Raw genomic sequence first — 27,613 nt, 5'->3', positions numbered from 1 at the left:
GATCAGGGATGTGCTTATAATATTCAACATCTAGTATAGCATGGGTTCTTGGAGCTCGTTGGCTTCATCACAAGCCATCATCCACCTGGGGGCTCACGTAAACATAGACATTTGCAAGATCTCTCCCCTGGAAGAGAGAACATCCAACAGGCCCCGCCCCCCTGACACGGGCCAGTTCTGCCAACTTAATGAATCTAGCACAATTGCTAGGCCTCACGATTTTCTGCATCAGCATAGTTCCATAGGCCAAGTTGCATTCTTTCCTGCTGCAATGACTTCTCCTTCTTCTGAGCAGCACCCTGCAGTGCAGCCACAAGCAAATCTCCCCCCTCCCCCCAGGTGGAAACGGCCACAGATGCCAGCCTGCATGTTTGCCAACTTCAAATGGTTCAGGGCAAGTGGAACTGCTCCAATAGCAGACACAGTATAAATTGGTTGGAGCTCAGCACCATCCGACTGGCACTCTGTGCCTTTCAGTTCTGTATAGAGGAAGCTCACCTCTTAATTCTCACTAGTAACACATCAGCCAAGGCCCATGTCAGTTGGCAAGGAGGAACCAAATCATACTCCCTGCAGATGAAAACCCTTTTCATCCAGAGGCCAGAGACCTACATGGCTTCCCTGCAAGCTCAGCATCTCTGAGGCATCTAAAAGTAGACTGGCTCATCCATCAAGACATCAGCCGAGAGTAGTGGACTGTAAACCCTAGGGTATCCTGGGCCATGACCAGACAGTTGAGAACCCCAATCCTAGACCTCTACCTCTCCAGCCAGTGTACCTAGAATTCTTTCTAGGTTTAGGACTGAGGGAGCAGAAGTCAGTAAGGACACGATCATGGCTTGGTGGCCTCAAGGATCACTATACACATTCACATCAATGCCAATCATAACCAGGACATTAAACAGAATTCAGGATCCTTTGTGCAGTACGCCAGGTCCCGCTTGAGCCACTCAAATCAGTATCTCTCTGTTTACTACCATTTGAAGTTGGTCTCCTGGTGATCATTATATCTGTAAGAACTTGGAACTCTCTGCCCTCTAAATAAAGTGTGTGTTGTGCTCTTTCTAAAAGGCCTCAGTGGTCCTCAGGGCAGATTTCTCCTTTGCACCAATAGTAAACTGGCCCCTGGCCAGTACACCCCAAAGAAAGGGAATGGATGTAAGGAGGACACAGTGTCTTTCAGAACCATAGACTCACGGTCTCCTTCAGCTCATCTTCCGTGGGGACTAAAGTACCCAGGTCCACCATTGCAATGTTGATCAAAGTTTGCATCCTCTTAACCTACAGTATCCAGCACTTACCTTTTCCCAAGAGTATCACAGCACACTCCACTAGGGCAGCAGTGTTTTTCCATCTCAACACTCCCATTGCAGAAATCTGAAGAGTAGCAACTTGGAACTCAGTCTTGGTCAGGCACTGTAAGCTGAACACCTACAAGCCTGTAGATGTCAGCAGGAGATTTCTTCAGCAGGTGGTCCTCCACTAACTCCCCCTGCCCCTCAGTAAGCTATCCACTTGGGATAACACAGCTTTCAACATCCCATTTCCTTCCTCAACATCCCATTACCTTCCTCAACTGATGGACAACGAAACATTGGACTTGCATGAGGATTTCTTCTCATCTGTGGAATGGGAGATCTCTCTTCCCTCCTGAAGAGAAACAGGAATTCTAGGATAGAAACTCATAACCTTTAAGGAGCATATTTATCTCAAAATAAGGAACTTTGCCTTATCTCAGTGTAGACAAGCATGAACTAGGAATCACCTCCTAGCTATTTGCATAGCTCTACCTGTAGAAGGGGTGTGTGTGTGTAAGCCATTTCAGGATATCTTCCGTTCCAGTGATGAGAAGAAATCCTCACTGTAATTCGAATGTTTCAATCTGTTCATCTGTTCACCGGTTATGCATTTTGTCCCCATAACATATTTTGTACCCTTTTTTCTATTTCACTTTGAGCTGTGGTTGATTTTTTTAAAGAGATGTTTTCATTTGAAGAGAGGAGGACACTCTGAGGTGCTTGAGGCGCTCTTCTTCCCATGATCTCAGAAAGCAGGAAGTAGGGCTACTCTTTTCCATCTCTGGTTCGGAGGGAGCATCTGCCACCTTCAGTTTTTTCTTCTTGCCTCCTTGCAAGTATAGAGTTTCAGAGACCTCCATGATTTTTCGTTCCCCTCAAGCTCTTGGGTTGCTTTTTTCTTCATGGGACTCTCCACTGTTTTTATCTCTAAGCTATTTTTAAAAAGGTCTTCCAAAGGAGAATAACTGGCATACTTTGGATCTTAGAGGAGGCCTATGTATATTAGATGCAGTAGACATTTCAGAAAGTGTCTGTAGCCTTTCACCCTGTGATCAAAGTCAAAAAGGTCTTCAAATCTACCCTTAACAGGCGGTTAAGGAAATGTATTGTATTAACGTATTCGTCTCCAAGGTCTGCAAGCACCTGAGGATATTTCTGCTCATTCAGTTAGGAGTGCCGCTACCTCGGCAGCCTTCAATATGAATATCTCTATTGTTGGCATTTGTGAGGCAGGCACCTGATACTGCTTTTGGGTAGCAAATCTTACAATAAGTTGTGGAACCTTAAGGGCAAGATTGGCTGGTGGTTCTTCCTCTCGTTTTGGATGTACTGCTTGGTAAGATCCCAAACATCTCAGAATGTCAGCCTCTCTTCAAATAAAAATAGAGCATTGGAGTTAATATGAAAGTTCCTTTTACTTGAAATAGAGGAGGACACTCTGGGCCCATCCTCCTTTGGGAGAGGGATGTTGTTTGGATGAGCCCGTGTGTGAATTGTCCCGGGATGGGGGGAGATGGCTGCCAAGCCAACCCTCGATGCAGACTTCTTCATTTCGTTTCAGTTGTCTTTTCACAACAGTTTTTCTCTTCTGAGGTTCTTCATGCGTGGTCGAGCTCTAGCTGGTTCCCATGTTTGTCAGTTGAATACTGCTCTTTTCTGGATGAAAGGCAAGGGATTCTGGTCTCTTCAGAAAGATATCTAACAGTCAGTGACTGTACTAGTGAAGTCTTCCAACTGAAGGGGGCGAGCACTCCTTCCCCACTGGAGATGGAAAAGAGTAACCTACTTCCTGTCTCCAGGAATCATAGGAAAGACAGTACTCCAAACTTATCAGTGTGTCTTCTACCATGAAGGTTCCTTAAGTAAGTACAGTGTTCCGTTCTGTGTCTTGTGATATTACCACGCTGTGCTGTGACGGATGTCACTGAACATTTGTTTGAATGGGCCGCTGATAACAGTTCAAAGTCTGTAGAAATGCAGAAAAGAAACCTCATTGGTTTTCTTTGAATTTGTGTATATAGATATCTCTAAAAGGCTGTTACTGTACTTTTATCATAGCCTTTCTCCAGGGAGCTCAGTTTATACTTTTGAGGGGCATATCAATAAAACTGGTGAACCATGAATTATGTGCATGGTCCTCTAATTTTTAATTGTAAATGCATGTTTATATGATCTGATCTGGAAGCACCATTCATTCCAGCCCATTACGTTTTAAGGTAGAACGCTGACATTTTAAATGAAGAATGAGAGAGGCTTCTGTTTCCCTTCAGAGGTTTTGTAAACACCCATCTTGTTTTAAAACAGGGATCTTGGAGATCATGGTTATCTGTTTGATGGCTGTGTGAGCATTTCGAAGAATAACATGAGTAAACCTATTCCCTATAAATACTTCATTTCACGCGGCAAAGGAGGAGAGTATGAATTTATTTACAAAGTTTCTGAACATGGGCAACCTGTAAATCGTTGTATGTATATACAGTCAGATGAACTAAGTGGTACAGGTAAGAAACTACATGGTATGCAGGTGATCTTGACAATAGAAACAGAGGTTGATTAGTACCCAAGTAAATGGAAATTCAGACACAAAGTCTTTGCACACTATGGGATATAAAATGTACGTGTCACTGAGACTTTTTCAGTGTAGCCATTGAAACAAGGTCATGATTGTTGGAAGAATTTTAATCAACCATGTATAGTTGCTGTATTTTGTTTAAATGATTGTATTAATCAAAGGGTTTTTATTTGACAACTTTATTGTTGTTGTGTAAATAAAACTCATTCTGAGAGGAAGAAAAATGGAAAGGGTTGCTTCCAAAGTGTAATATAGAAGTCCTGATTTAAGGGCAGAATCAAGTAATGTCAGAGAGCCCCATGGCGCAGAGTGGTAAGCTGCACTACTGCAATCCAAGCTCTGCTCATGACCTGAGTTTGATCCCAGCGGAAGCCAGATTCAGGTAGCCGGCTCAAGGTTGACTCAGCCTTCTATCCTTCCGAGGTTGATAAAATGAGTACCCAGTTTCCTGGGGGTAAAGTGTAGATGACTGGGGAAGGCAATGGCAAACCACCCCATAACAAGTCTGCCAAGAAAATGTCGTGATGCGACATCCCCCTATGGGTCAGTAATGACTCGGTGCTTGCACAGGGGACTGCCTTTACCTGCCTAGTAATGTCATTGGTATATATGGGAAAGGTGAAGCCCCAAAAGAGCCCCAGATACCAGGGGAAATTGTACATCTGCTCTTATGTGTGCTGGTACACATCTTGAAGACCTGAAAGTGTATTAAGCTGCTGTGTAGAAATTGTGACTGGAAGGTGGTGATATGAGTATCAATTTTTATGGACATGGATTGCTTGTCTCCTTATCTTGTATCATATAAACTTTGTAGGATGATGGGAGTTGGATCCCACCACTCAGTTAAGTGCAGGGCTTTTTGCTGGTTGAAAGGAGCCTTTTCTGCTGTGGGGAGGGCCTCTTCCACCATAGGAAGGATTTTTGTACAGGAGAATGGCTCTACTCTTAGCATAACAGTTGTAGGTTCTGCCCCATTTTTTTTGTCATAAAATCTGAAAGACACATTTGTTTTAACAGACTGGCATCAGTATGACGATATAGTATGTGTTAAACCGTCTGATGGTTTCTTGAACCAAATTAAAGAACATTTTCGATGGCTGAGAAAAGAGAGAGATGTTGAGAAAGGAAAGCAGATAGCAGCAAAAGTAATGTTGGAGGGCCTCTTCAGTCTACTCAACACCTGGACTCCTGTCAATGTCAAGAACTTTCTCCAACAGTTGCGCCAGTTTTATTTGGTGAATAGAAAACAAATGATACATGAAATACAACCAAGAGAATGGACAGCTTTAGACTTTGGAGAGAAACAGGTAAGTGGACTAAAGCTTTCTGAAGAAACATTACTTCTCGCTTTTGATGCCTCTTTACATTGAACTCAGTCAGTCAGTTTTCTGCCATATGCTCTCTCATCCCTTCCACCATATACTGCTAAAAGAATCTTTCTGTGATTGTTGCCTTTTCAACAGATTCATGGGCCAGGACCCTGCACCTGTGGAGGAGTGGTCCTTCATAGCCTTCAGCATAACAATCCTGCCAATCATGCCACATCTATGCTCCGTGTTCTGCTCCTTTGCTAAGTGTGCTGTGACTGGGAGGGAAGACAGGCTTCACTGTCCTCCTGCACTTTATTAAGACTGTTGGATGCTGCTGTTTCTCCCCTTTTGTCACATATGGTGCCATTTCAGCATGTGTATGTTTGATTCGGAGAAAGAAATGCATCGATGCAGATGGTTCCTTCAATAAAATTAGCCTAAGTGTATTCCAGGGTCCCAGATTTGGGCATCACTCCCAAATAGAGCAAACTGAATGTAACTGACATGAACAGAATGTAATTTTCTGTTCTTAAATCAGAATAATTGAAATGAGGTAGATGGGAATGATATGCACATACACACAATACTACAATAAATCCTATTTTCGAATAATCTTAACTAGTACAGTTCTAATAGTATGAAAGAGGGCAAATAGAAAACATACAAGCCTGTCCTGAAGAAGTGGGTCCTGAGAGGTCTGATGAAATAAGCATGCGGGTAGTGATGGAGGAATGCAATGTGAAGCTGGAGAGTGGCTAGTGAACTTACATGGAGTTTTTGTGATGGGACACAGACAATAGAAGTTTGGGAGTGAAAGTCTCTGGAGGATCTAATCCTAGGAGTGTTCTGTGGGTTATACCCTCTGAATCCATGAATACCAGGGGATGAGGATGTACCTCAACCAGAATTGGATTAAAGCCCCAAAGCTTAAGCTTTATTGGTGCATCTCACTGATAAAAGCTTGGTGGGGAAATACTATTTTGGGGTGGAGGGGATTGATGAATGATTGAAATGACAGCCAGAGACGGGTAGATGTGTAAAGGTATCACTTCACGTGGGCAATATCTTTTTTGATCAGAGCTGGATTCAGGAAGGGAAATAAACTAAGTTGCATACTCAACTAAAAAGGTAGAAAAGAAAAGATAAAGGAAAAATGAAACTATGCCAGAGTTGAAGGTGAGGGGTTAATAGTGAAGTGACAGGTTGTTATTAGTATGGTCATGCAGTGTCATTAATGTGAGGATTTGTCATTTTACCTAGATTGTGAGTGCAGTCAGTGCAATTGTTGGGAGAATTTGGAATCGCAAGATTATTACAGTGGGATGTAACATAATATTAAACTTTCCTCTGGCCATGTCTTGCTCATCCAAATAGGGTTTCCCTCCATCTATGACGCCTGGAGGATTGGATCATTGCTGACATTTCGGAAATTTCCTGGTTTGTTGTGAACAATGGCCAATTTAGCTTTCTCTCCCAGTAATTTAGCTTTTTGTAATTCTTTGTTCAGGTAGGAATGTTTTGAGTAAACCTTGGCTTCTAAGCTCATACCTAAGGACAAGAGTCTTGAAACACTTGTGTGTTACATTTTTTACCGAACAGAACACGTCTTGAGGAGAAGGACATCTTGGGTGATTCCCACTGTCCAATCAGGCAGGCTGGAATTAAATACTTTCTCTTTCCTGTCTGGTGCATGGAACCACCCTTTCTCAATTCTCTTATTGTCTCCAGGGAGAGTGGTCTAGTAGCAGACTTACTCTGCTACATTCTAACTGCCCTAACGATTTTTTTCCTCAGTCAATAGATTTTGTTCTTGATTCCACCCCCCCTTTCTTTACTATCTGTATTCTACTTTACTCTTCTCACAGTCCTTTAGATTGTAACCCTACTTTATTCTTTATAATCCTTCTCTCGCTCTCTGTCTACTTTACCTGCTCTCTGAGAGACCGGGTCAGAAAATGAGGCCATAAAGCCCAAAGACCATAGATGGATCTCAGAGATTCAGAAGACAGCTTCATGGAGGGCAATGAAGTTTGTTCCCTCAGAGCCGTCTTCCTGATGGCAGGGAACAACGATTCTGGCACCGGCATGCCTTTGAGGCTTGCATGAGCCCCCGGTGTTTCAGTGGCGACAGAGGCAAGCTAGAGCGCCAAATGGCCCTGTCTCTCTGAGCGGGAGCCAGAGACGACAGTGTGCCTTTGCCAGGTGCCTGAGCGTAACACTGCAGCAAGGCCTCAAACTCTGGTGGGAAAAGATGGCGCTAACTGCACCATGTTAACAGTGGTTCTCAATAACGTGCTTGCTAACCTCTTGATGGGAGAAAGCATAGCAGGCCTTTTCTATGCAGATCAGGACCTGCAACAACACCCAGAGGCTTCTCAAGAGATGGGTTATGTACCTGCAGCCCCTTTATCAATTTCTTTGGAACTGTTGAGGAGAGAGACAATTTCTGCCAGTCAGAAACTGCAACATACAGCAGCAGGGCCCATTGTCACCCTCTTCCATAGCCACTCCCAGAACAGGAGAACCTCAACAGGAGGGTGTGTGACCAACCAACGCAGCACAAAGGGGACCTCCAGGCAAAAACACTAGTAAGACCCTAAGATGGGTTGATGATTAGTCCTCAGGCAGTGAAGACAGGGAAGAAGGGGAACTTCTCTCTGATGGAGGAGGAGGAAATTGCTGGTCCTGAACAGTTAATTCACCTATTCTAGGCAGATGACTACCAATACCTGTTATCTAAGTCACTATTGGCCTTAGACCCTCAGGAATCCGCCCCCCTCAGGGAAGAGGCTACTTTGCTAAGCAAATCAAAGACCAGGCCCAGGTGGAATAAAGGATTCTTTCCTAGATCAGATGCCACTGAAAAGGTTTTTCTTTTTCCCGAGTGTTTTGAAAGCTGAGTGGGCCCTACTGGCAGCCAATAAGCAGTCTCCTAACATAGTTAAAAAAAACTGTATTCACTACCTTTGTCAGTGAGCTCTTGCCGGTACCAGTGGTGGATGCCTCAGTGGTGGCACTACAATATACTGGTCTACTGTCAGAAGACGGCCAAGGTACTGTCAAAGACAAGCTGGACAAAGAAGGAGAGAGAGAGAGAGAGAGCACTCAAGAGCCATCAAGGCCACAGCCATATCATTCATTGTGTCCAGAGCTTCGATTGTACGAATCTGTACACTGATCCTGTTACTACTGAGGAAACAACAAGCACTTACAAGAAAGAGTGAATAGAATCCTCAAGGCTAGCACCTTCATGGCAGGTTTGACTCTGGACGCCTTGTCCTGCTCCAGGGCCATGGCATTGGTGGTGGTGGGACAGAGACTTCTTTGGCTGAGGACCTGGCCAGCAGTCCTAAATATGCCAAAAGCATAGTTATGGCCTGTCCTTTCTAGGGAAACAAGCTTTTTTAGAGATGCACTGGAGAGGGTCCTAGTGGAGACTAGAGATAAAAAGAAGACACTGCCCAGGTCTCTAAAAAGATCAGACAGATGTTCCTTTGGATTTCAGCCCTTTCGTACTCGGCATACTTTACCCAGAGTTTGACATGACACAAAAAGATCCTGGAATCTTCCCAGACAATCCTTCAGGAAGGGTCCTTTCCAGTCTAAATCAAATAGCCACCAGACAAACCGTGGAGAGAGGCATGATGCCAACACCAAGGGAATTAAACTCTGACTCCAGAGGATCCGGCGGGGCGGGGGCTGTTTTTTATTTTGAGAAGCATGGATCGATTCAATGGCAAATGACTGGTCTCGAAGTAATCTTGAAAGGATACTCTATTGAATTTGACACCCACCCACCAGAACTCTTTGTAGTGTCTCCTCTATGCAAAAACCATCACAGATGTGCCATCACCAAAAAGGCATCTCTTGGACATCCAAGCATTAGAGCCTGTGACTTGCAACAAGATAGGCAGTCGGGCCTATTCTATTTTCTTTATAGTTCCCAAGAGGAATGGAGACTGAAGAGCTATCCTAGACCTCAAATACCTAAATTGTTTCATCCAAATATGGCACTTTCACATGGAAACTGTCTTCCATCTCAGAGGCACTACAAGAGGAGTTATGACGTCAGTAGTACTCACAGAAGCTCATCTACACGTTCCATCGCACAGACGGTACCTGAGATTCTGCATGAACCACCAGCATGTCCAGTTCAGAGCCATGCCCTTCAGTCTCTCTGTGGCTCCCAGGGTTTTTGCCAAACTTCTCTTACAACAACACAGATTCTTGGTCAACTGCAACAAATGCTCACTCCAAAGATCAACAAGACCAAACAACTAGTCAGTTTGGTAATCAAGAGCAAGATGTCCTCACTACGGGTGTGCACCAGGGAAAAATTCAGGTTTCCCGCTTCGGGTTTACCTGAATCAAGCTGCTTTGGGATTCGGTCTTTAAATTGCTTCGGTATGCTCTGTAAAAATGCAGAGCATACCAAAGTGAGGGAGGAGAAGCTTTGTCCTAGCCCCCCCCCACTTACCTCTTGGGACGGAAGGGAAGCCCAACTAGGCAGCCCAGAGCCTCTGCCGCCTGAGCTGCTGCCATCATCTCCGCAGCTGGAAGCTTTGATTTGGGGTTTTCAAATTGCTGGCCCCAATTCGGGAAGCCTGAATCTTTACAGATAGGGTCTGATTCAGGAATTTTTCCCTAATCGGAAACCCAAAGTGCGCACCTGTAGTCCTCACTTTTTATGTTAGCCAAAATGATGGGTCTCCTGATATCAAACAGTGAGTCTATTCACTGGGGCCGATTATATTCATGCCCACTCCAATCCTTTCCCAGACCATTTCAACATCAACAAATCGCAAAAATGGATTTGTCCATCCAAGTCCCTAGAAAGGTCAAAAAAAGCTTATGGTGGTGGACCAAAGAGAACAGTTTTCTGCAGGGCAAGTGTTTTGTGATACTCCAAGATCTTTACCAATGCCAGTTTAACAGGATGGGGAGCAATCATGAATGGACGCCTGGTCCAGGGTCTCTGGTCAGTGGAAGAAGGATGCCTTCCAATCAGTGTTTTGAAAATGCGATCGATTCATCTGACCCTGCTTCGCTTCAGAGACCAAATTGACAAGCATATTCTAGTGCGCACGAAGAACATAGCAAAAACCTGCATGAACAAATTTGGGAGGAATCCTCTATTGAACAAAATCCTTAGTTGAACAAAGAGGCGACCAAAATAATCAGCTGGGCCGAGCGACATTTGGCCTCGCTTCAAGCCGAACATATCAGGGGGACATCCAACACACAAGCAGATTGGCTGAGCAGGGAGACCATTCAGACCGTCGAGTGGACTTTCAAGATTAATGAGCGCCTCTCACATCAGAACACTGATGCCAGATCTATTTGCATCTAACCTCAACAACCAAGTGCCAAGATTCCTGTCCAGATTTTTCCATCCACTAGTGGAGGGGATGGACACCCTGACCTCCCAATGGCCCAGGGAACTACTATATGCCTTCTCTCCGGTCCCACTAACCCCCAAACTACTAAGAAAAATCTCAGAACAGAGAGCAGAGGTCATTTTTGTTGCACCTTGGTGACCAAGGAGACCGTGATTCTCAACACTTCAGCTAATGTCAATAACACCACCACTCTTGTTACTAACTCAACTGGACTTGCTGCATTAAGGGCTGATCTGGTGTCCACATCCAGGGTTGTTGTGTCTGACCGAGAAGCCTTCACCAGGAGGGGTACTCTACAGAGGCAGTCAACACCCTCCTAAAGTCCAGGAAACAATCAACAATCACAGTATACAATTTGTCTTAGAAGTCCTTTCTTAGCTGGGCAAGGAGAGAAAAGCTAGACCCCCCCCCCCCCGCTATGTTCACCTCTGAAAACCATTTTGGGTTTCCTAAAAGAGGATTTGACAACTGAGCTCAAGCCAACAAGCAACACTATGAAAGCAAGTAGCAGCATTAAGTACAGTCCTCCCTCCTAGGGATGGGACAGCACTATCGAACCATCCACATATTAAAAGATTCCTTAGGGTGTGACCTTAATAAGTCCTCCTTCTATTCATCAATTCCCTACGTGGAGGCTCCACATAGTACTCTTAGCACTGACCAAGGCAGTACTTGAGCCAATCAAAGAACTCCCACTAAAACGGCTAAAACTAAAGACCACCTTTCTCAAAAGTGATAATGTCGGCAAGAAGGATTTTGGAACTCAGTGCACTGTCAGTAAAACCAGAACTCTGCATCTTCCACAGGGACAAGGTTGTATTACGCAGCTTTCTAACAAAAGCTTATTGAAGTTTCACAAGATTCAAGAGATTAGTCTTCCTTCTGTCCAGATCTCAAAAGAGAAAAAGTGGCATAACTTGGTTGTCAGGAGAGCTCTTAAAACCTATTTAATTAGGAGAAAGCATACTAGATAGATTCTCTGTTTATCAACATGTCACCACCCAAGATGAGACAGAAGATGTCATCAGTGACTATAGGGTCGAACATCAAATCTTTCATCAGAGAAGCCTACAAATCTCTAAACGTAGAAGTTCCAACAGGGATTACAGTGTACGTGGTGAGGACAACAGCCACCAACATGGCCTTGCAAAGAAATGCGTCCATAGAAGAAGTGTGCAAAGCAGCCACGTGGTCATCCATGTCAACATTTGTGAAACATTACAAACTAAACATCTTTGACTTGGCTGATGCTGCCTTTGGTAGGAGAGCCCTGCAACACGTGTTTCCAGATGAAGATCAGACCCTGCTCAGGATGTGATAACTGCTTTGGGAGTACCCAAGATGTCCTCCGCCTCAGAGGGAGAATAGATCCTTGGATATTCAACATGAAGGGTGGTCCTCCTCTGAGGAAAGGAGGACATCTTGCCCCCTCCCCTCTGGATCTTCGTCGTAATTCCTGCTGCCTTTCTCTTCTATCTTACTACATCTTTTTTATTCTATCAGGTTAAGTTACATAGAAGCAAGAGATCTGCAACCTCCCTCTTCACACCACTCATTGTTGATGTATTAAAGTTGAAGCACTGTGTTAATATTTGTAAATGCAATGTATTATATTGGTTTGTTGTTTGATTATTGTTACAGTTCAAAAATTGAATAAATATATATATATATATATAAAAAAAGGTTAAGTTAATGTGCCAGTCATGTAATGAGTAGAGCCTACTGCTGCGGGAGTCACCTGAAGTGAGAAATGGTGATCCCACATGCCAGACAGGAAAGAGGAAGAATTTAATCATTTTGGGAATCACCCAAAATGTCCTCCAAGTGTCTTGAAACAGTTGGGTGTTACTCTCTGCTAGCTGGAAATATTTCTTCCAGAACACGTGGCCTTGTTCTCTTGCACCTTTTCCAAGGCTGCATCACACATTCCTGTACTAAAATGATGTTCAGCAGTTTTTTATGTGATCTTACTGTAAACTGTCTTGCACAGGAGTCTGAAGAGATGGAATGGAAAGATCCTAAATAAATAAATATCCAAATATAGCCCAAGGTGTGTAAGCTTCTTCCTCACCATTGGCCTACTGTTATCTTTCTAGAGGATAAACTTTAAGGGTATGTGCTGCTTCAAAACTCCCTGAATGATCATCTCATTAAGGCTTCTGAATCAGAAAGCAAAGCATCTACAGAAGCTGGGTGCCTTTTGGGTTAGGATTTTATTACGGTTTTCTTCCTCTCTTTTATTTAGGTGAAACAGTTGATACTGGATTTCTTAAGAGAAACAGCCTCTCGTCTTCTTTACCAGAACAGTCCAATTTCTCGATCTCAGAACTCAGTCCAAAATAAACTTGGCCTGGCATTAATCAGCCTTCTGTTAGGAGAAATCTACCATCTTGAAAAATCAAAGGATGACCTGGCAAAAATATGCAGCCTTCTTTGTTTGGAGAAGCCACAAGCAGATGTAGTGAATGAAATCAAAGCTGCGTTTTCAGAATTTCCCCGGTATGTGATATGTAACTTAGGGTTTGAAAGTTAAGGGCTTGGTGTTGAATTGTATGTAAAATGACTTAATTGTAGCATCTTTGCTTGACTTGGTTGTGATAATAGAAGTTTTATGGTGGGCAAAAGTTCCCATAACTGTATCTCAGTAGATATCAGTTTCCCAGTTTCTGCTTAAGTATCCAAAGATAATAATCCACTGTGAGATAACAGATGAGAGCCGATGACCAAAAGCTTCAAGTATCTTGCATTTTTAAAAAGGTTTTATTTCTTACATTCCTATGCCTCAGTTACAATACAGATTCAGAGAAATAATAAACCAAAATAATGCTTCAGATTGGCTTATTTGGGAGAAGCTAATAAAAGTAGATTGACCATGAATGTGGAAATACTATTGTCAGGGCTTGCCACGGCTGCCGCTGGGCGTGGCACTGGGCGGTCTGCTCCTGACATCACAGGGGGGCCAGGGACTCTGCAGGACCCTGCTCTGTGGAAGGAGGGGCGGTATACCTCACCCAGACTCCCTCTCAGTCCACTCGCTGGCCTGCTCAACCTGGCCTGCTTACCCTCTGCGTCCTCCTTCATCTCCTCCTTCCAGAACTCTCCTCCAAGCCTCCACCCTTGCATTCTACTGCTCTCACTCCACATCATCACTCGTCACTCACACCCACCACCCCAGAGCTCTTCCCAGCCACCCTTTATAGGGTTTCCTCTCTCTGCCCCGCCCTCCTTCTAGGCTTGTTCCTTCTCCTGACCGGGCCCAGCTGTGCGTCCCTCCAGGTGTTTCCCTCCAACCACTAATCCCTCCTGGGCTCCTTTGCTTTGCTGGTAGGGTGGGGTTGAGTGCAAGCCATCCCCAGCTGAGGGCTCCTTGGCCTTGCTCACGAGGAGCTGCCCCAGCCAGCCTCTGTGCTATTGAGCTTGCCTGGCCTTGCTCACGAGGAGCTGCCCCAGCCAGCCTCCGTGCTATTGGGCTTGCCTGGCCTTGCTCATGAGGTGCTGCCTTAGCCAGCTTCTGCGCTGCCAGCTCAGCAATGCTGGGCGGGGCTACCCATCTCCTCCCCCAGAATGCCTGTGGCAGCCCCCCCTGGAGAGGCTTGGCTTCTAGCAACTCCTGAGCCAGGCTGCTGTCTTCTAGCCATGGTGTGGCTCTGGGCTGTAGAGGCTGCTTCCTCTCCCTGCCAGGTAAGGGCTCTGCTTGGGTTGCTGCTGCTGCTGCTGCTGCTGGTCCCACATTCCCCCTGCTGTGGCCCTTTCCCTCTGGCCTGCTTAGCCCCCTTTCTTCCCCCTGGAAGGTGGGACTGGCTGGTCTCTCCTTGCCCCCTCCACCCCTCTGAGGTTCTGGCCTTTTACCCCTTCCCCCTGGAGTAGGTAGGTTCTGGCCCTGGTTGCCAGCTTGGGGGGTGGGGTTGCTGCCACCCTTTTGTCCCCTGCTGTTCCCTCTTGTCAAGTCTGGGGGCTGGGGCTCAGACCCCGGACACACACCCCCTCTTAGCCTGGACGTTGGCTCGGAGGGGCCTGGCTCGAAGAGGCGGGACATGAAATCCGCATCCAGGTGGTTGGCCCCCCGGCGGTACACTACGGAGAATTGGAATGGCAGAAGGGAAAGGTACCACCGCAGGATGCGGGGGTTGTGCTCCTTCATCCTGTGCATCCACTGGAGTGGCGCGTGATCCGTCATTAGCGTGAACGGGTTGTTGGCTAGGTAATACCGTAGTGCTCCTATGGCCCATTTGATGGCGAGGGCTTCCCGTTCTACGGTGGCATACTTCTGCTCCGCGGGCTGGAGCTTGCGGCTTATGAACAGGATGGGTACCTTTATTCCTTCTTGCTCCTGCATTAGGACTGCCCCAAGGCCTGAGGCCGACGCATCGGTTGCCAATATGAAAGGCCGCTCAAAGTCCGGGTTCCACAGCTTTGTTGTGTCGGACAGGGCGGTGCGCAGGTCAGTGAAGGCAGCCACCTGTTCCGGGGTCCAGCTGAGACGATTGGGGCTGCCCTTCTTCAGACAGTCAGTCAGGGGGGCTGAGCGGGCTGCAAAATGTGGGATGAAGCGCCCATAATACCCCATGAGCCCCAGAAACCGCCTGAGCTGCCGCTTGGTTTGTGGTTGCGGCACGTCTGCAATGGAGGCCACCTTTTCAGGTGGTGGCCGGACCTGCCCTCCCCCTATCACAAAGCCCAGGTACCTGAGTTCCTGGAACCCCAAGTGGCTTTTCTTGGGATTGGCCTTCAGGCCCGCTTTCTGTAGTGCCTTGAGGACCCTTTCCAGGTGCCGTAGGTGGGTGGGCCAGTCAGGGCTGAAGATGACGATGTCATCGATATAGGCCATCGCGAAGTCCCGACAGTCCCCCAGGACTTGGTCCACCAACCGCTGGAAGGTAGCTGCCGCCCCGTGGAGGCCGAAGGGCATGCGGCGGAACTGGAAGAGGCCCCGGGGGGTGGCAAAGGCGGTTTTCTCCCTATCCTCAGGGCGCACTGGTACCTGCCAATACCCCTTCGTCAGGTCGAGGGCTGACAGGTACCGGGCTGGCCCCAGCTGCCCGACCAGGACGTCCGCCCTGGGCATGGGGTAGGCATCGAACTTGGCCACTTTGTTCAGTTCCCGGTAGTCGATGCAGAAGCGGGTTGTCCCATCCGGCTTCGGCACCAACACTATAGGGCTGCGCCACTCACTCTGGGAGGGTTCAATGACCCCCATGCGCAGCATCTCCTCCGTCTCCTGGTTCACTGCCTCCCACTGCTTCCGGGGAATGGGGCGCCAGGTCGACCGGGCAGACTGCCCCGGCTGGGTTGGGATGGCATGGTGCACTAATTTTGTAACCCCGGGGCGTCTTGAAAAGACCCCAGGCACTCGCTTCCACAGGTCCTGCAGCTGGGCCTTTTGGGCAGGGTCGAGCTGAGGGTCCACCTGTGGTTCCTCGAACTCTGGGGCCTCGGCAGTCCATGGCAGCTCACTGTCAGGAAGCTCCAGGGGGTCCTCAGCCAGCCGGCACTCCTGGCTGTCCCGCTCATACCACCTCTTCAGCAGGTTCACGTGGAGCGTCTTCCTCTGACGTCGACGAGGCCCACACTGGACCTCATAGGTTGTGGGCCCTAATACTTTTGTCACCACATAGGGGCCTCGCCAGGGGTCCCCCTCCTCCCTGGGGAAAACTGTGCGGTGGACGAGGACCTTCTCCCCTAGCTGGAAGGTTCTCTGTCGCGTACCCCGGTCGTACGCAGCCTTCTGTTGTGTCTGGGCGTGGGCCAGCTGTCGGCCTGCTTCCGCTTGAAACTGCTGCACCCGCTCGCGGAGTTGGCTCACATACTCCTGGACTGGGGGAGCTGGGGGGCTGGCTTGGGGACCCCATTGCTCCACCAGGCGGGAGAGCATTCCCCGTGGCTTCCGCCCGTACAGCAGTTCAAATGGGCTAAAGCCAGTGGAGGCCTGGGGGGTCTCTCGGAGGGCAAACATCAGGGGATCGATATACAGGTCCCACTGGTGAGGTTTGTCATGCGTCATCTTTTTCAGGGCCTCCTTAACCGTCTGATTCAGGCGCTCTGCCAATCCATCTGTTTGGGGGTGGTAGGCAGAGGTGAACACCTGCTGGATCCCCAAGTTCTGACAGAGCTGACGCATGGCCTTTGCTCGGAAGGGCCCTCCCCGGTCCGTCAAAATTTCGCTGGGCAGCCCCACCATCGCGAACAGCTTGGACAGCGCCCGGACCACCCCCGGGGTCTGCATAGTTTTTAAAGGAATGACCTCTGGGAAACGTGTGGCATAGTCCACGATCACCAGGGCAAAACGGTATCCCCGGGGTGTGCGCGGCAGTGGGCCGATGAAGTCCATCGCTATCCGCTGGAAGGGCACCCCCATCACTGGCAGCGGGGAAAGAGGGGCCTTTGGCGGGCGTCTCGCTGCCACCCTCTGGCAGGTGGGGCAGGAGCGGCAGTGTGCCTTCACGTCTGCGTTCACTGAGGGCCAGAAGAAACGCTCGAGGATCTTCCTCAGGGTCTTGTGGTGCCCCAGATGCCCGGCCCATGCATGCTCATGGGCCGTGCGGAGGACTTCGGCCCGGTAGGCTGCTGGCACCAATAGCTGGCGGACCTCCCCCTGGCCATTTGGGGCGCGAGCTATGCGAACCCAAACCCCTCCTTGCTTCTCGATGCGAGGGAGCCGTTGGGCCCTCCGCTCATCCCGCACCTGCTCCTCCTCCCGAGCTGCTCTCTCTCGTAAGTGCTGCAAGGACTCGTCTGCCCCTTGGGCATCGCGGAATGGGCGGTCTGCCGGGGGTCCAGCTGGGTCTTCAGCCCGTGGTTCTGCCCCTGGTCTGACAGAGGGACCCTCGTCTGGGTCGGCGGCCTCCTCCACTTGCAGAACTGGGGCGACTCGTGGGCCTGCCAACCCCCCTGCTGCCTCTCTGAGCAGCCTGTAGAACTCCGGGGCATCTCTTCCCAGCAGCATTGGGTGGGGTAAGTGGGCTACCTTGACGACCTCTATGCGACGGATCGCCCCCAGGTATTCCACCATCACCCAGACCGCAGGATACGGCAGGGTGCGGCCCATCACATCCGTCACCGGGATCCAGCGGTGCACTGGGGTGGCAGCTGGGACGAGTTGGGTGTGGATCGCCGAGACTGCACTCCCTGAGTCCAACAGGGCCTGCAGGCTCTGCCGGCCTATCCTCACGGTGGCGCACAGACTCTGTACCCTCTTGCCAGCTGGCGGGTTAATTTCCCAAGCCAACGCACATACCACGGGCGAGGAGGCTGTGGGGGCGCAGGCTTGCATCCGCTGCTCTACGGCTTGCATTAGCTCTGCCTGAGCTGTTTGGAAGGCCGCCTCCAGCTTCCCCCGTATCCTGTCCAAGCGTTCCTCCAGCCACAGTCTGAGGTCTGCTGGGGCTGCGGCGTCGGGATGCATCCCTTCGACTGGCGCCTGCGTCGGAACGACTTTCCCCGTACGGGCCACCAACTTGTCAGGGCTTGCCACGGCTGCCGCTGGGCGTGGCACTGGGCGGTCTGCTCCTGACATCACAGGGGGGCCAGGGACTCTGCAGGACCCTGCTCTGTGGAAGGAGGGGCGGTATACCTCACCCAGACTCCCTCTCAGTCCACTCGCTGGCCTGCTCAACCTGGCCTGCTTACCCTCTGCGTCCTCCTTCATCTCCTCCTTCCAGAACTCTCCTCCAAGCCTCCACCCTTGCATTCTACTGCTCTCACTCCACATCATCACTCGTCACTCACACCCACCACCCCAGAGCTCTTCCCAGCCACCCTTTATAGGGTTTCCTCTCTCTGCCCCGCCCTCCTTCTAGGCTTGTTCCTCCTCCTGACCGGGCCCAGCTGTGCGTCCTTCCAGGTGTTTCCCTCCAACCACTAATCCCTCCTGGGCTCCTTTGCTTTGCTGGTAGGGTGGGGTTGAGTGCAAGCCATCCCCAGCTGAGGGCTCCTTGGCCTTGCTCACGAGGAGCTGCCCCAGCCAGCCTCTGTGCTATTGAGCTTGCCTGGCCTTGCTCACGAGGAGCTGCCCCAGCCAGCCTCCGTGCTATTGGGCTTGCCTGGCCTTGCTCATGAGGTGCTGCCTTAGCCAGCTTCTGCGCTGCCAGCTCAGCAATGCTGGGCGGGGCTACCCATCTCCTCCCCCAGAATGCCTGTGGCAGCCCCCCCTGGAGAGGCTTGGCTTCTAGCAACTCCTGAGCCAGGCTGCTGTCTTCTAGCCATGGTGTGGCTCTGGGCTGTAGAGGCTGCTTCCTCTCCCTGCCAGGTAAGGGCTCTGCTTGGGTTGCTGCTGCTGCTGCTGCTGCTGGTCCCACATTCCCCCTGCTGTGGCCCTTTCCCTCTGGCCTGCTTAGCCCCCTTTCTTCCCCCTGGAAGGTGGGACTGGCTGGTCTCTCCTTGCCCCCTCCACCCCTCTGAGGTTCTGGCCTTTTACCCCTTCCCCCTGGAGTAGGTAGGTTCTGGCCCTGGTTGCCAGCTTGGGGGGTGGGGTTGCTGCCACCCTTTTGTCCCCTGCTGTTCCCTCTTGTCAAGTCTGGGGGCTGGGGCTCAGACCCCGGACATAATTACTATCAAATATAGTGCTGTTGACTGGACCATTGTTATCTTTTAGTTCTGGAACCATATTCCACGTTTTAGCCTTTTCAGGTCTTATTTTCTTTTGCCTCTTTCAGTATTGAGCATTGTTTGACTGCCTTGTACAACAGCTGCATTGAAGATGAACTCCACAAGTGGCTGTGGACAATCCCAGTTCGTCATCTCCTCAGTTCTTCTATTGACTTTGGATGTGTTCCTGTGAATTCTCTATTTGAATCTGAAGAGAGGTGGGCAGGGTTAGAAGGCCTCATGTTTGTTGAATATAGGGATAAACAGAAGTATTCCAAGTATTCCAAGTAAGTATCAGAAAATGGTCTTGTTACTTGTTCTTTCTTTTTGAAAGGTTTTTGTTCAATGAAAACCTTAAGTGATTTACCATGAAGGTTCCTTCTATCTGGAATTTGAGGGCATCGTTTTGTCCCATCCTGTTTTATGAGGGGATTTTATTATGTTTTGTTGACTCAGGGAGCTAATGTACACTTCCCATTAGTCTACCTCTAATATTACCATCTTCTTTGGCTCCTCCTCTGAAACATTTATCTTCGGTTGTGGTTATATTATTAATGTTATGGTATGCCCCTCTTTTATTTAAATGTAAAATAGTAAGTTTTCTTGAGGAAATGGAGGTAGCAGCTGTAGGCGGAGGAGGAGCCAAAGAATTGCAACTTGTTTCCTTCAGAAGATGATGAGAAAGTCTTCTAACAAGCAAAACGATGCCCTCAAGTTCCAGACAGAAAGAACTATCACAGTAAATGACCAATGTTCTGTTCTCTTTCGTTGATAAATGCTTCTCTGTTTTTTGTTGGCGACAATGTATCTTCTGTGGCATTTCCCCCTGTATTGTCTACAAATACTGCCTGAATTTTATGTCCATACTGGACTTCTGGGTAGATAGGTCTTGAGTATTCATTAATTGTTGCTAGGACTACAATTGGGTTGGATAGTTTCAGGTGGGTGGCCATGTTGGTCTGCAGCAGAACAGTAGGATTTGAGTCCAGTGATACCTTAAAGACCATCCAGATTTTCAGGATGTTAGTTTTCAAGAGTCATAACACCCTTTGTCTTGTATCTAATGATGAAGAAGCTTTGATTTTTGAAAGCTTATGCCCTGGAAATCTTGTTGGCCCGAAGGTGCCAGTTGGGTTGGAGAAGGTGGTACTTCTGGTCTTCCCAGTAAAGTAGAAACTTGGAATGTTTCCAAAGTTTAAAAAGGGCGCCTCTGCTTAGTTTCTGTGTGCTTGGCAATCTCCTCAGTATGAAAAGGTTATCTGCGTTTGCAGGGTCTTACTGTGGCTGATGAAAGAGAAGAAGCATTTGGTGGAAGGAGACAGAGCACTGTTCAGGTCATGGTTCTCCTTGTTGCCTCTGCGGGACTTGGGAGAATTTATGACAGACTTCTCTGCTCATCCCTTGGACTGTCTTCTGGGGACTTTTCATAGACTGAAGAATGTTGATGTCACATACAACAACGAGGTGAGGCTTGATTTTCCTCCGCTGTTCTTTATCCATTTGAAACTTAGTTGTCTTCAGTACATCAGATCAGATCAGAATATACCAGTTAGCTGTGGTTCTAAGTCCCTCTGTTGCGCACTACTTATGGCTAAGAGGGACAGGACAGAATGTTTCGTGAGCATTTAGATATTTATACCACTCCTGAGTGGGGACAAAATTGTCTTACAACATTATTTTCCAGATTTCCATTTTGTCTCCACAGTAGCAATCCTGTGAGGTAGGTTAGGCCGACCCCATGCCAAAGTGGGAATTTGAGCCTACCTGGGGCAGCACTCTTAACTACTGCACCACCCTGGTTGTCCTTGTGTCATTTACATGAAATAGTGTGAGCAGTCTGGCTAGCTTGCCTCTTGCCCAACTGATCTGTATCGCTTATGGGTGAGAGTCCAAGGGACAGAATTGTAGGGGGGGGGGGGACGAAGCAACTGGGTTTTGCACTGCTTATTAAGCAGGATGGCTTATAGTTTTTTGGTACTGAAATGTCATAAATCTTTACCCACCCTTCAATTGGAAAAAAAATTGCAACTTGCACGCATCTTATCAATATATTCTCCATATCTCAAAACCCATTTGTTTTCTGAAAATACCTATAGTCTCCTAGTTCCATTTTCCAAGCAGCAGTGTCCTCTAATCCCTTGCCCAGATTTCCATCCGGTCTTGTATGGACCTTGTCTTCCATTTAGTCATTGAGGAATCAATAGGATGGGAGGAAGTTTAGGAAGGAAATGTCTCCAATAATAAAGCTGGGAAATGCCGATGCTTTAAAGGAACAGAAGCCCTGTGAGGATGGGAGATGTTGCTGTAGATCCAGGCAGTGGAATGATAAGAGGACCTGCTATTGGGAAAATTGCCATCCTGGATTGCTTAATAATCCATCCTGGATTGCTTAATAATTAGAAAATGCAGTAACACTTGATTGCTATGGATAATATGAAACAATAATACCAAATGTACTACCCATTTGATCAGCAGTGGCCAGCAGTGCCAGCTCTTTACCCCAAAGGCCTGTAGTGACTGGGCTTTGAGCTTGAAAGCAGCACTATGAGAGAGGGTGTTATCCAGCTCTGAAACCTCAGCATGAAAGATAATCTGCCATGAGGGAGGTTTCCATTGGTCCAGTTCCGACCTGGCTTGTTGTTCTTGCTGATCCAGTTTCGTCTCCTTGGTTCCGACCTCCAAGCCAACCTGCTGATGTTCCCACTCCCCAGTTCCATCTGTCATGTTGGAACTACCAACTGTTGGAACTGTCATGTCGGAACTGGCAAAGATGAAATCCAAACGATGGTTGTTGGGGGTTTTCCGGGCTGTATTGCCGTGGTCTTGGCATTGTAGTTCCTGACGTTTCGCCAGCAGCTGTGGCTGGCATCTCAGAGGTGTAGCACCAAAAGACAGAGATCTCTCAGTGTCACAGTGTGGAAAAGATGTAGGTCATTTGTATCTACTCAGGAGGGGTGGGGTTGAGCTGAGTCATTCTGTAAGAGTTTCCCAGGGTGTGGAATGCTAATGGCGGGAGGCTTCACTGAATCCTGAGGAGGTTCTTTTGCATATGGATTGGTGCTTGATGTGCTAATCTTCTCTGCAGGGCTATTGTCGGGTGTGGAGTGTTTTGTTGGCCTGGTGTTTTTCAGAACTGGAGCCCATGCTCTGTTCATTCTTAAGGTTTCTTCTTTCCTGTTGAAGTTTTGCTTATGCTTGTGAATTTCAATGGCTTCCCTGTGCAGTCTGACAAAGTAGTTGGAAGTGTTGTCCAGTATTTCGGTGTCCTGGAATAAGATACTGTGCCCTGTTTGAGTTAGGCTATGTTCAGCCACTGCTGATTTTTCAGGCTGTCCAAGTCAGGCTGTCCACAGCTGCTGGCGAAACGTCAGGAACTACAATGCCAAGACCACGGCAATACAGCCCGGAAAACCCCCAACAACCATCGTTCTCCGGCCGTGAAAGCCTTCGACAATACATGAAATCCAAACATTACAAGTCTTCCTCTTCGGATCTGACCAGACCTCCTTTTAATCTATTCTGACATTGCAAGTCTTCATGACCAGTTGACATCCATTTAGCTTGTTCTTCACCAGAGCACACAGAAGAGGAGGGGGTCCTAATCCCTCTGCGAACCCCTTCTTCTCTCATGTCCATGCATTCCAGTTTACTGATAAAGTTTCAGGCCTGGAACAGCTTCATTCCTCGGCTAAAGCAACAGAGCATTCCACCTAGTTGGTTCTGATAGCCTTGACTCAACCCCTGATGCCCTGGCCCACTCTGTCTTCATAACCGTTTCTGTCTTCACAGTCAGCTCCTCCGTTGGTTCCGTCCTCAGTTTCTCAGTCGGTTCTGTTGTCAGTTCCTTTGTCAGTTCCATAGTCTTACTTAGTGGCTATTCCTCCTGCTCTTATTGCTCAGAGGTTGCTGTTTAAAGCTGTGCAGTCTGCCTCTGCTCCAACATTTTCCATCTTGATTGCAACGTTCTTGGCCCCAACTTTGCCATCGGTTTTGATCCCCCCCCCCATTCAACAGGAATGCCTTCTCATCTCCAGTTTGGAAGAGGAGGAAGTAGCGTCGAGATTTGATCTGACTTATGAGATGGCATCTGAACTGTTCCCAGATTAGACCATGGATGGCTGTTCCTCATCTTCTGACATGTCATCTGACAACCCAAAGCTTAAGAGTAAGGTCCTCCAAGCTCTTTACTCTGATGTGTCAGTGACCATTACCTTCCCTGTCTTGGAAGACTTGGTTGACTTTGTTGCTGCTGTATGGCAAAAACCTTCCTTGGTGTCGGCCACTTCTTGAAAGGTTAAGAACCTTTACAAAATGAAACAGCAGGAATGTTCCTTTCCCTTCACCCATTCTCCACCTTTTTCAGTGATCATGGAAGAAGTCCAGGCTTGTCACAGATTGGAATCCCATTTTGCACCAGTGGTCAGAGAGGCAGGAAACTAGATTCTGTAGGACGTAAATTCTCCTTGTCTGCTGCTATCATTTTCCGTACTGCCAACTACCAGGCCATTATGGGTTCTTATTACAACTTCTTCCAATGGGAGAAGATGACTTCCTATATGAAGACTTGCCTGAACAATGTTGGTCATTGGTCAAGGTTCTTTAGACAGAGGCAATTAAATTATCCAAGCAGGTGATGGCTGCTAAACACTAGGGGTGTGCAGGGCCAGGTTGCTTTGGGTTTCCCACTTCGGGGAAACCCAAAGTGGAAAAAAAAATTGGGAATACCATAATTCTGAAGCGGCAAGCCATGTCAGAATTATGGTAATTTACTCACTTTGGTATGTTCTGTAAATATTTGGAGCATACTGAAGCGAGTCCCCCCCCCACCTCCCCCCGGGCCAACCCCTCCACCCCCACTTACCTTGTGCTGGAGGGAGAGGGGGAGGGGGATCAGCTGAGTGGCAGTGTCGTTCAGCGGTGGCAGCAGTAGCGGTGTTGCTTGGCAGCAGCGGCGGCAATCGGCGTCATTGTTGCTCAGCGGCAGCCGCTGCATTGTTGCTCTGTGGCAGCCGCTACGTCGTCATCGCTTGGCCTCGGCCACTGCCACGGCATCGCTTGGCCTTGGTGGCGGCTGCCTCAGTGGCATCGGTCAGTCTCAGCAGCAGCCGCCGTAGCGGCGTCACTCGGCCTCGGCAGCCGCCGCCAAAATGGCGTCACTCGGCTTCAGTGGGGGCTGCCACAGCAGTGTCGCTCAGCAGCAGCCGCTGTGTCAGCGGCACTCAGTGATGGCCTGGAGCCAGCCAGCTCCTCTGCCGCTGCAACACCTCGTGCCGTGCCGCCTGCTCCGCGGCCCCGTGGGCAGCGGGGAGGGCTGGAGCCACCGCTGACCGCGGGGCCAAGGTAAATGGGGACGGGGAGGTGGGGGCTGTTTTTGATGGTGTTTAAAGAGCCCTTTAAACACTGCAAGCAGCAGCAGGGGCCTTTAAACTAAGCCCCAAAGCTTTATGAGGCATTCTGAATGCTTCAGAAAGCTTTGATTGGGGATATCTGAGTCTGACCCCGATCCAGAAATCCCAAATCTTTACGGATTGGATCCAATTCGGGAGTTTTTCCTGAATCGGATATCCGAACAGCACACCTCTACTAAACACACCACTAACACCTCTGCTTGGGCCATGGCTTTTGATATTACGTTACATAGATGTTCCTGGCTTAGGTCGACTCATTACTCCCTCTCATCAAAACAGCAGAACCACCAGCGGCACAGATATTGTATATCCTCTCCATACAACCAGCAACTTTACAACAACAACAACACCTCCTCATCATTTGATTTATATACTGCTCTTCAGGACAATTTAATGCCCACTAAGAGCGGTTTACAAAGAGTGTCATTATTTTCCCCACAACAAAACACCCTGTGAGGTGGGTGGGGCTGAGCGAGCTTCAGTGAGCCACAACTAGCCCAAAGTCACCCAGCTGGCTTCAAGTGGAGGAGTGGGAAATCAAACCTGGCTCTCCAGATTAGAGTCCCGCGTTCTTAACCACTACACCAAACTGGCTTATGCCCATTACTATCCTCTAGGTACCTTCCATAGCCTTACAAACAGCAGAGGAGCTACTCCACCTCTCAGCGTTCTACTTGGAAGAGTTCCTCTAAGCAAATTCAGGCCCATTCCCCATGTGTTTATCAGACTAGCCCCAAATACCTCTTTTGACTAACCACAGTCAAATCACAGTCCCAACACCCACCTTCTGGGATATGCTTTTTCAGTTTGCTAACTGGAGAGCTATTACCAGTGTCTCTTGGGAGCTTTCCATGATTGAACAGGGCTAGTGCCTTCAATTAGCTGAACTCCCATAATTAACCCACCCTCTTTCTGCAGATGTTCCCTGCCCAGCTGAGCTTCAGGATGCTCTTAATGATCTATTGGCCAAGGGAGAGATCGAGACCATCCCTACTTGTCAGACCTGTCCTAGACCTTTGTGATCTTAACTCTTTTTACTGAGAAGTTCTGAATGTTAACTTTGTCTGATCTTATCCAGTTGTTAGAAGTAAATGCTTGGTTCATAGTACTGGATTTAAAGGATGCATATTTTCACATCCTGATTCATCCTACGCATTGCAGATACCATTGTTTCAAATGCGGATCAACCTGCTATCAATACATGGTCCTCCCCTTTGGCCTAGCCTCACTGTTATTTTACAAAATGCTTGGCAGTAGTTCTTCTCTCCCTTATGGCCTAAGGTGGTACTGTTTACCCTCACCCAGATTGGCAAAACCCCCAGCAAACTTAGCAGCAGTAGCTGAAGGACAGACTTAGCTTCAGAGGCTGATATTTCCAGTCAGTGAGCTATGATTGACATGTTTCCTCACCCTCCCCCCCCCGCCAATGCGGCTAGCCTAAAATGGCAGTTGGGGGTGGAATGTTGTGGAAGCTGCCAGTTGGAGAGAAAACAAGAGAGTGGAAGGGAGTTGGAGCCTGGCTTTAGACCAGAGAGGGTCAGCCAGAGAATCCTCTGTGTGAGGAAGAAATGTTTGTGAAGCACTGTTAGTCCTAGGACTAAAGTGGGGAAAACCAGCACTAACTCCTACTTACACTCAAGAGATCTGGGAATTATAGAGGGCCAAGGAAGTGGGTAGAGAGGAGTCTCCCCTTCAGTGCCAGGAACAGGGTTACAGCTCATAACTATAACGCCTGCCCAGTATCTAGGAAGGGTTTGTCTCAATGGAGCACCCTTAAGTCTCGAGAGGAGGAGAATTCGTGCTGTGTCTGTGCTTTGAAAGTAGAGCATTTGTGAAGCAGTGTCAACCTCTGAAAGAAGCCAGCAACCTAGTGTTAAACGAAGTGTTTTGTGCCTCACACCAGTGAAGTTGCTGTATAAAAACCTTCCTGTTACTTAAGTTCAAATATCTGCCTACCTGCCTTTTGATTTTAACCTACTGTAAATAAACCTTCAGTTACGTTTTGACCCTCCCCAAGCCTTGTGTGCCAGTTTCTGCTAAGGGAGGCGCAAACCCCTGATATGTCCCCTACTAAGACTTGGCGGGGTAACCATTTTTAATAATCCTTAAGGGTGGGACAAGGAGAGTTGAAGCTTAACATCAACCACGCTACCAGAGGCTTCCCAGCCCAGGATACAGCTTCATAGGCTTAAAGAGGAGAAGTTTTACCTCAGGGTAGGGGAAGGTGAGCCTAAGCCTGAGTTGGACGTTGGTTTGTGGCACCACCCTTCAGAAAGATGTATATTCCATGACTAGTTTCTGGAAAGTTTAGTCTATCACAGGCCCTTCAGGAGGCCTCAGCTGGGCCCAGTAGGCTGCAAGCTGTCTGGCCTTGTGCATCCTTCTCTACCTGGCAAACTGAAATAGCGTGTGTTGATATCAAGTTTGTATGCTGAACCTTATTCTAGAGAATGTTGTATAGGATTGTGTGGATTCTACCCCTCTTTTATTATTCCTTGAGCAAATAATCTTTAAAAAAAGGGTGGGGGAGAAACCTTGCAAATTCAGCTCTATCTACAACTGCAATTTAAGCACAAATTATTCTATTTTCGATGAGATAGTGGAAAGAGATTATGGTTCTCTGGTAACTTTTGTCACTATTTTTCAGGTCATAGAAAAAATTCTAGAGAAGGTGTTGGACATCCTTTGGAAGGAACAAAACAGGTAAAAGCAAATGAAGCAAAATATATTAAATTTGATTTTATCTATAGAAAATTGGAACAAAGTCTGTTGACTCTATAACCTTAAAAACTTACGTATTTTTATTATTTTTGTTTGTCTTGTCTGTCTATAATTTTTCCTAACTGATGAACCTTTTAAATATTTCTTTCATAATTGTTTTGTGTTTGGTGCAGGCATTAAAAATAAGTTTAACTTTTCTTCATGTCAGCTCTTTTTTCATTATCCTCCTGCTGTAAGTCCTAAGTTTTGTAATTGTGGCTATTGCAGAGTTCATCAACAACCCCTCCTTCTTTCACTCTTTCTCTCTCATGGCTTTTCATTT

General features: G+C 48.0%; 1 protein-coding gene across 1 annotated transcript in view; it reads left to right on the top strand.

Moving 5' to 3' along the window:
• The window catches only part of RNF213 (ring finger protein 213), a 135,061-nt gene that overhangs the window by 22,108 nt on the left and 85,340 nt on the right, over positions 1–27,613 (top strand). The window contains exons 7-12 of the mRNA XM_054975559.1: positions 3,603–3,799; positions 4,888–5,177; positions 12,825–13,078; positions 19,231–19,449; positions 20,434–20,626; positions 27,218–27,273. Coding sequence (XP_054831534.1) covers positions 3,603–3,799; positions 4,888–5,177; positions 12,825–13,078; positions 19,231–19,449; positions 20,434–20,626; positions 27,218–27,273 — 1,209 coding nt within the window. The remainder of the gene's footprint in view (positions 1–3,602; positions 3,800–4,887; positions 5,178–12,824; positions 13,079–19,230; positions 19,450–20,433; positions 20,627–27,217; positions 27,274–27,613) is intronic.

Source organism: Eublepharis macularius, chromosome 4 (genome assembly GCF_028583425.1).
Source record: "Eublepharis macularius isolate TG4126 chromosome 4, MPM_Emac_v1.0, whole genome shotgun sequence".
NCBI classification, from domain to species: domain Eukaryota; kingdom Metazoa; phylum Chordata; class Lepidosauria; order Squamata; family Eublepharidae; genus Eublepharis; species Eublepharis macularius.
Note: the sequence above shows the minus strand (reverse complement) of the source record. Positions and strands in the feature narration are given on the sequence as shown.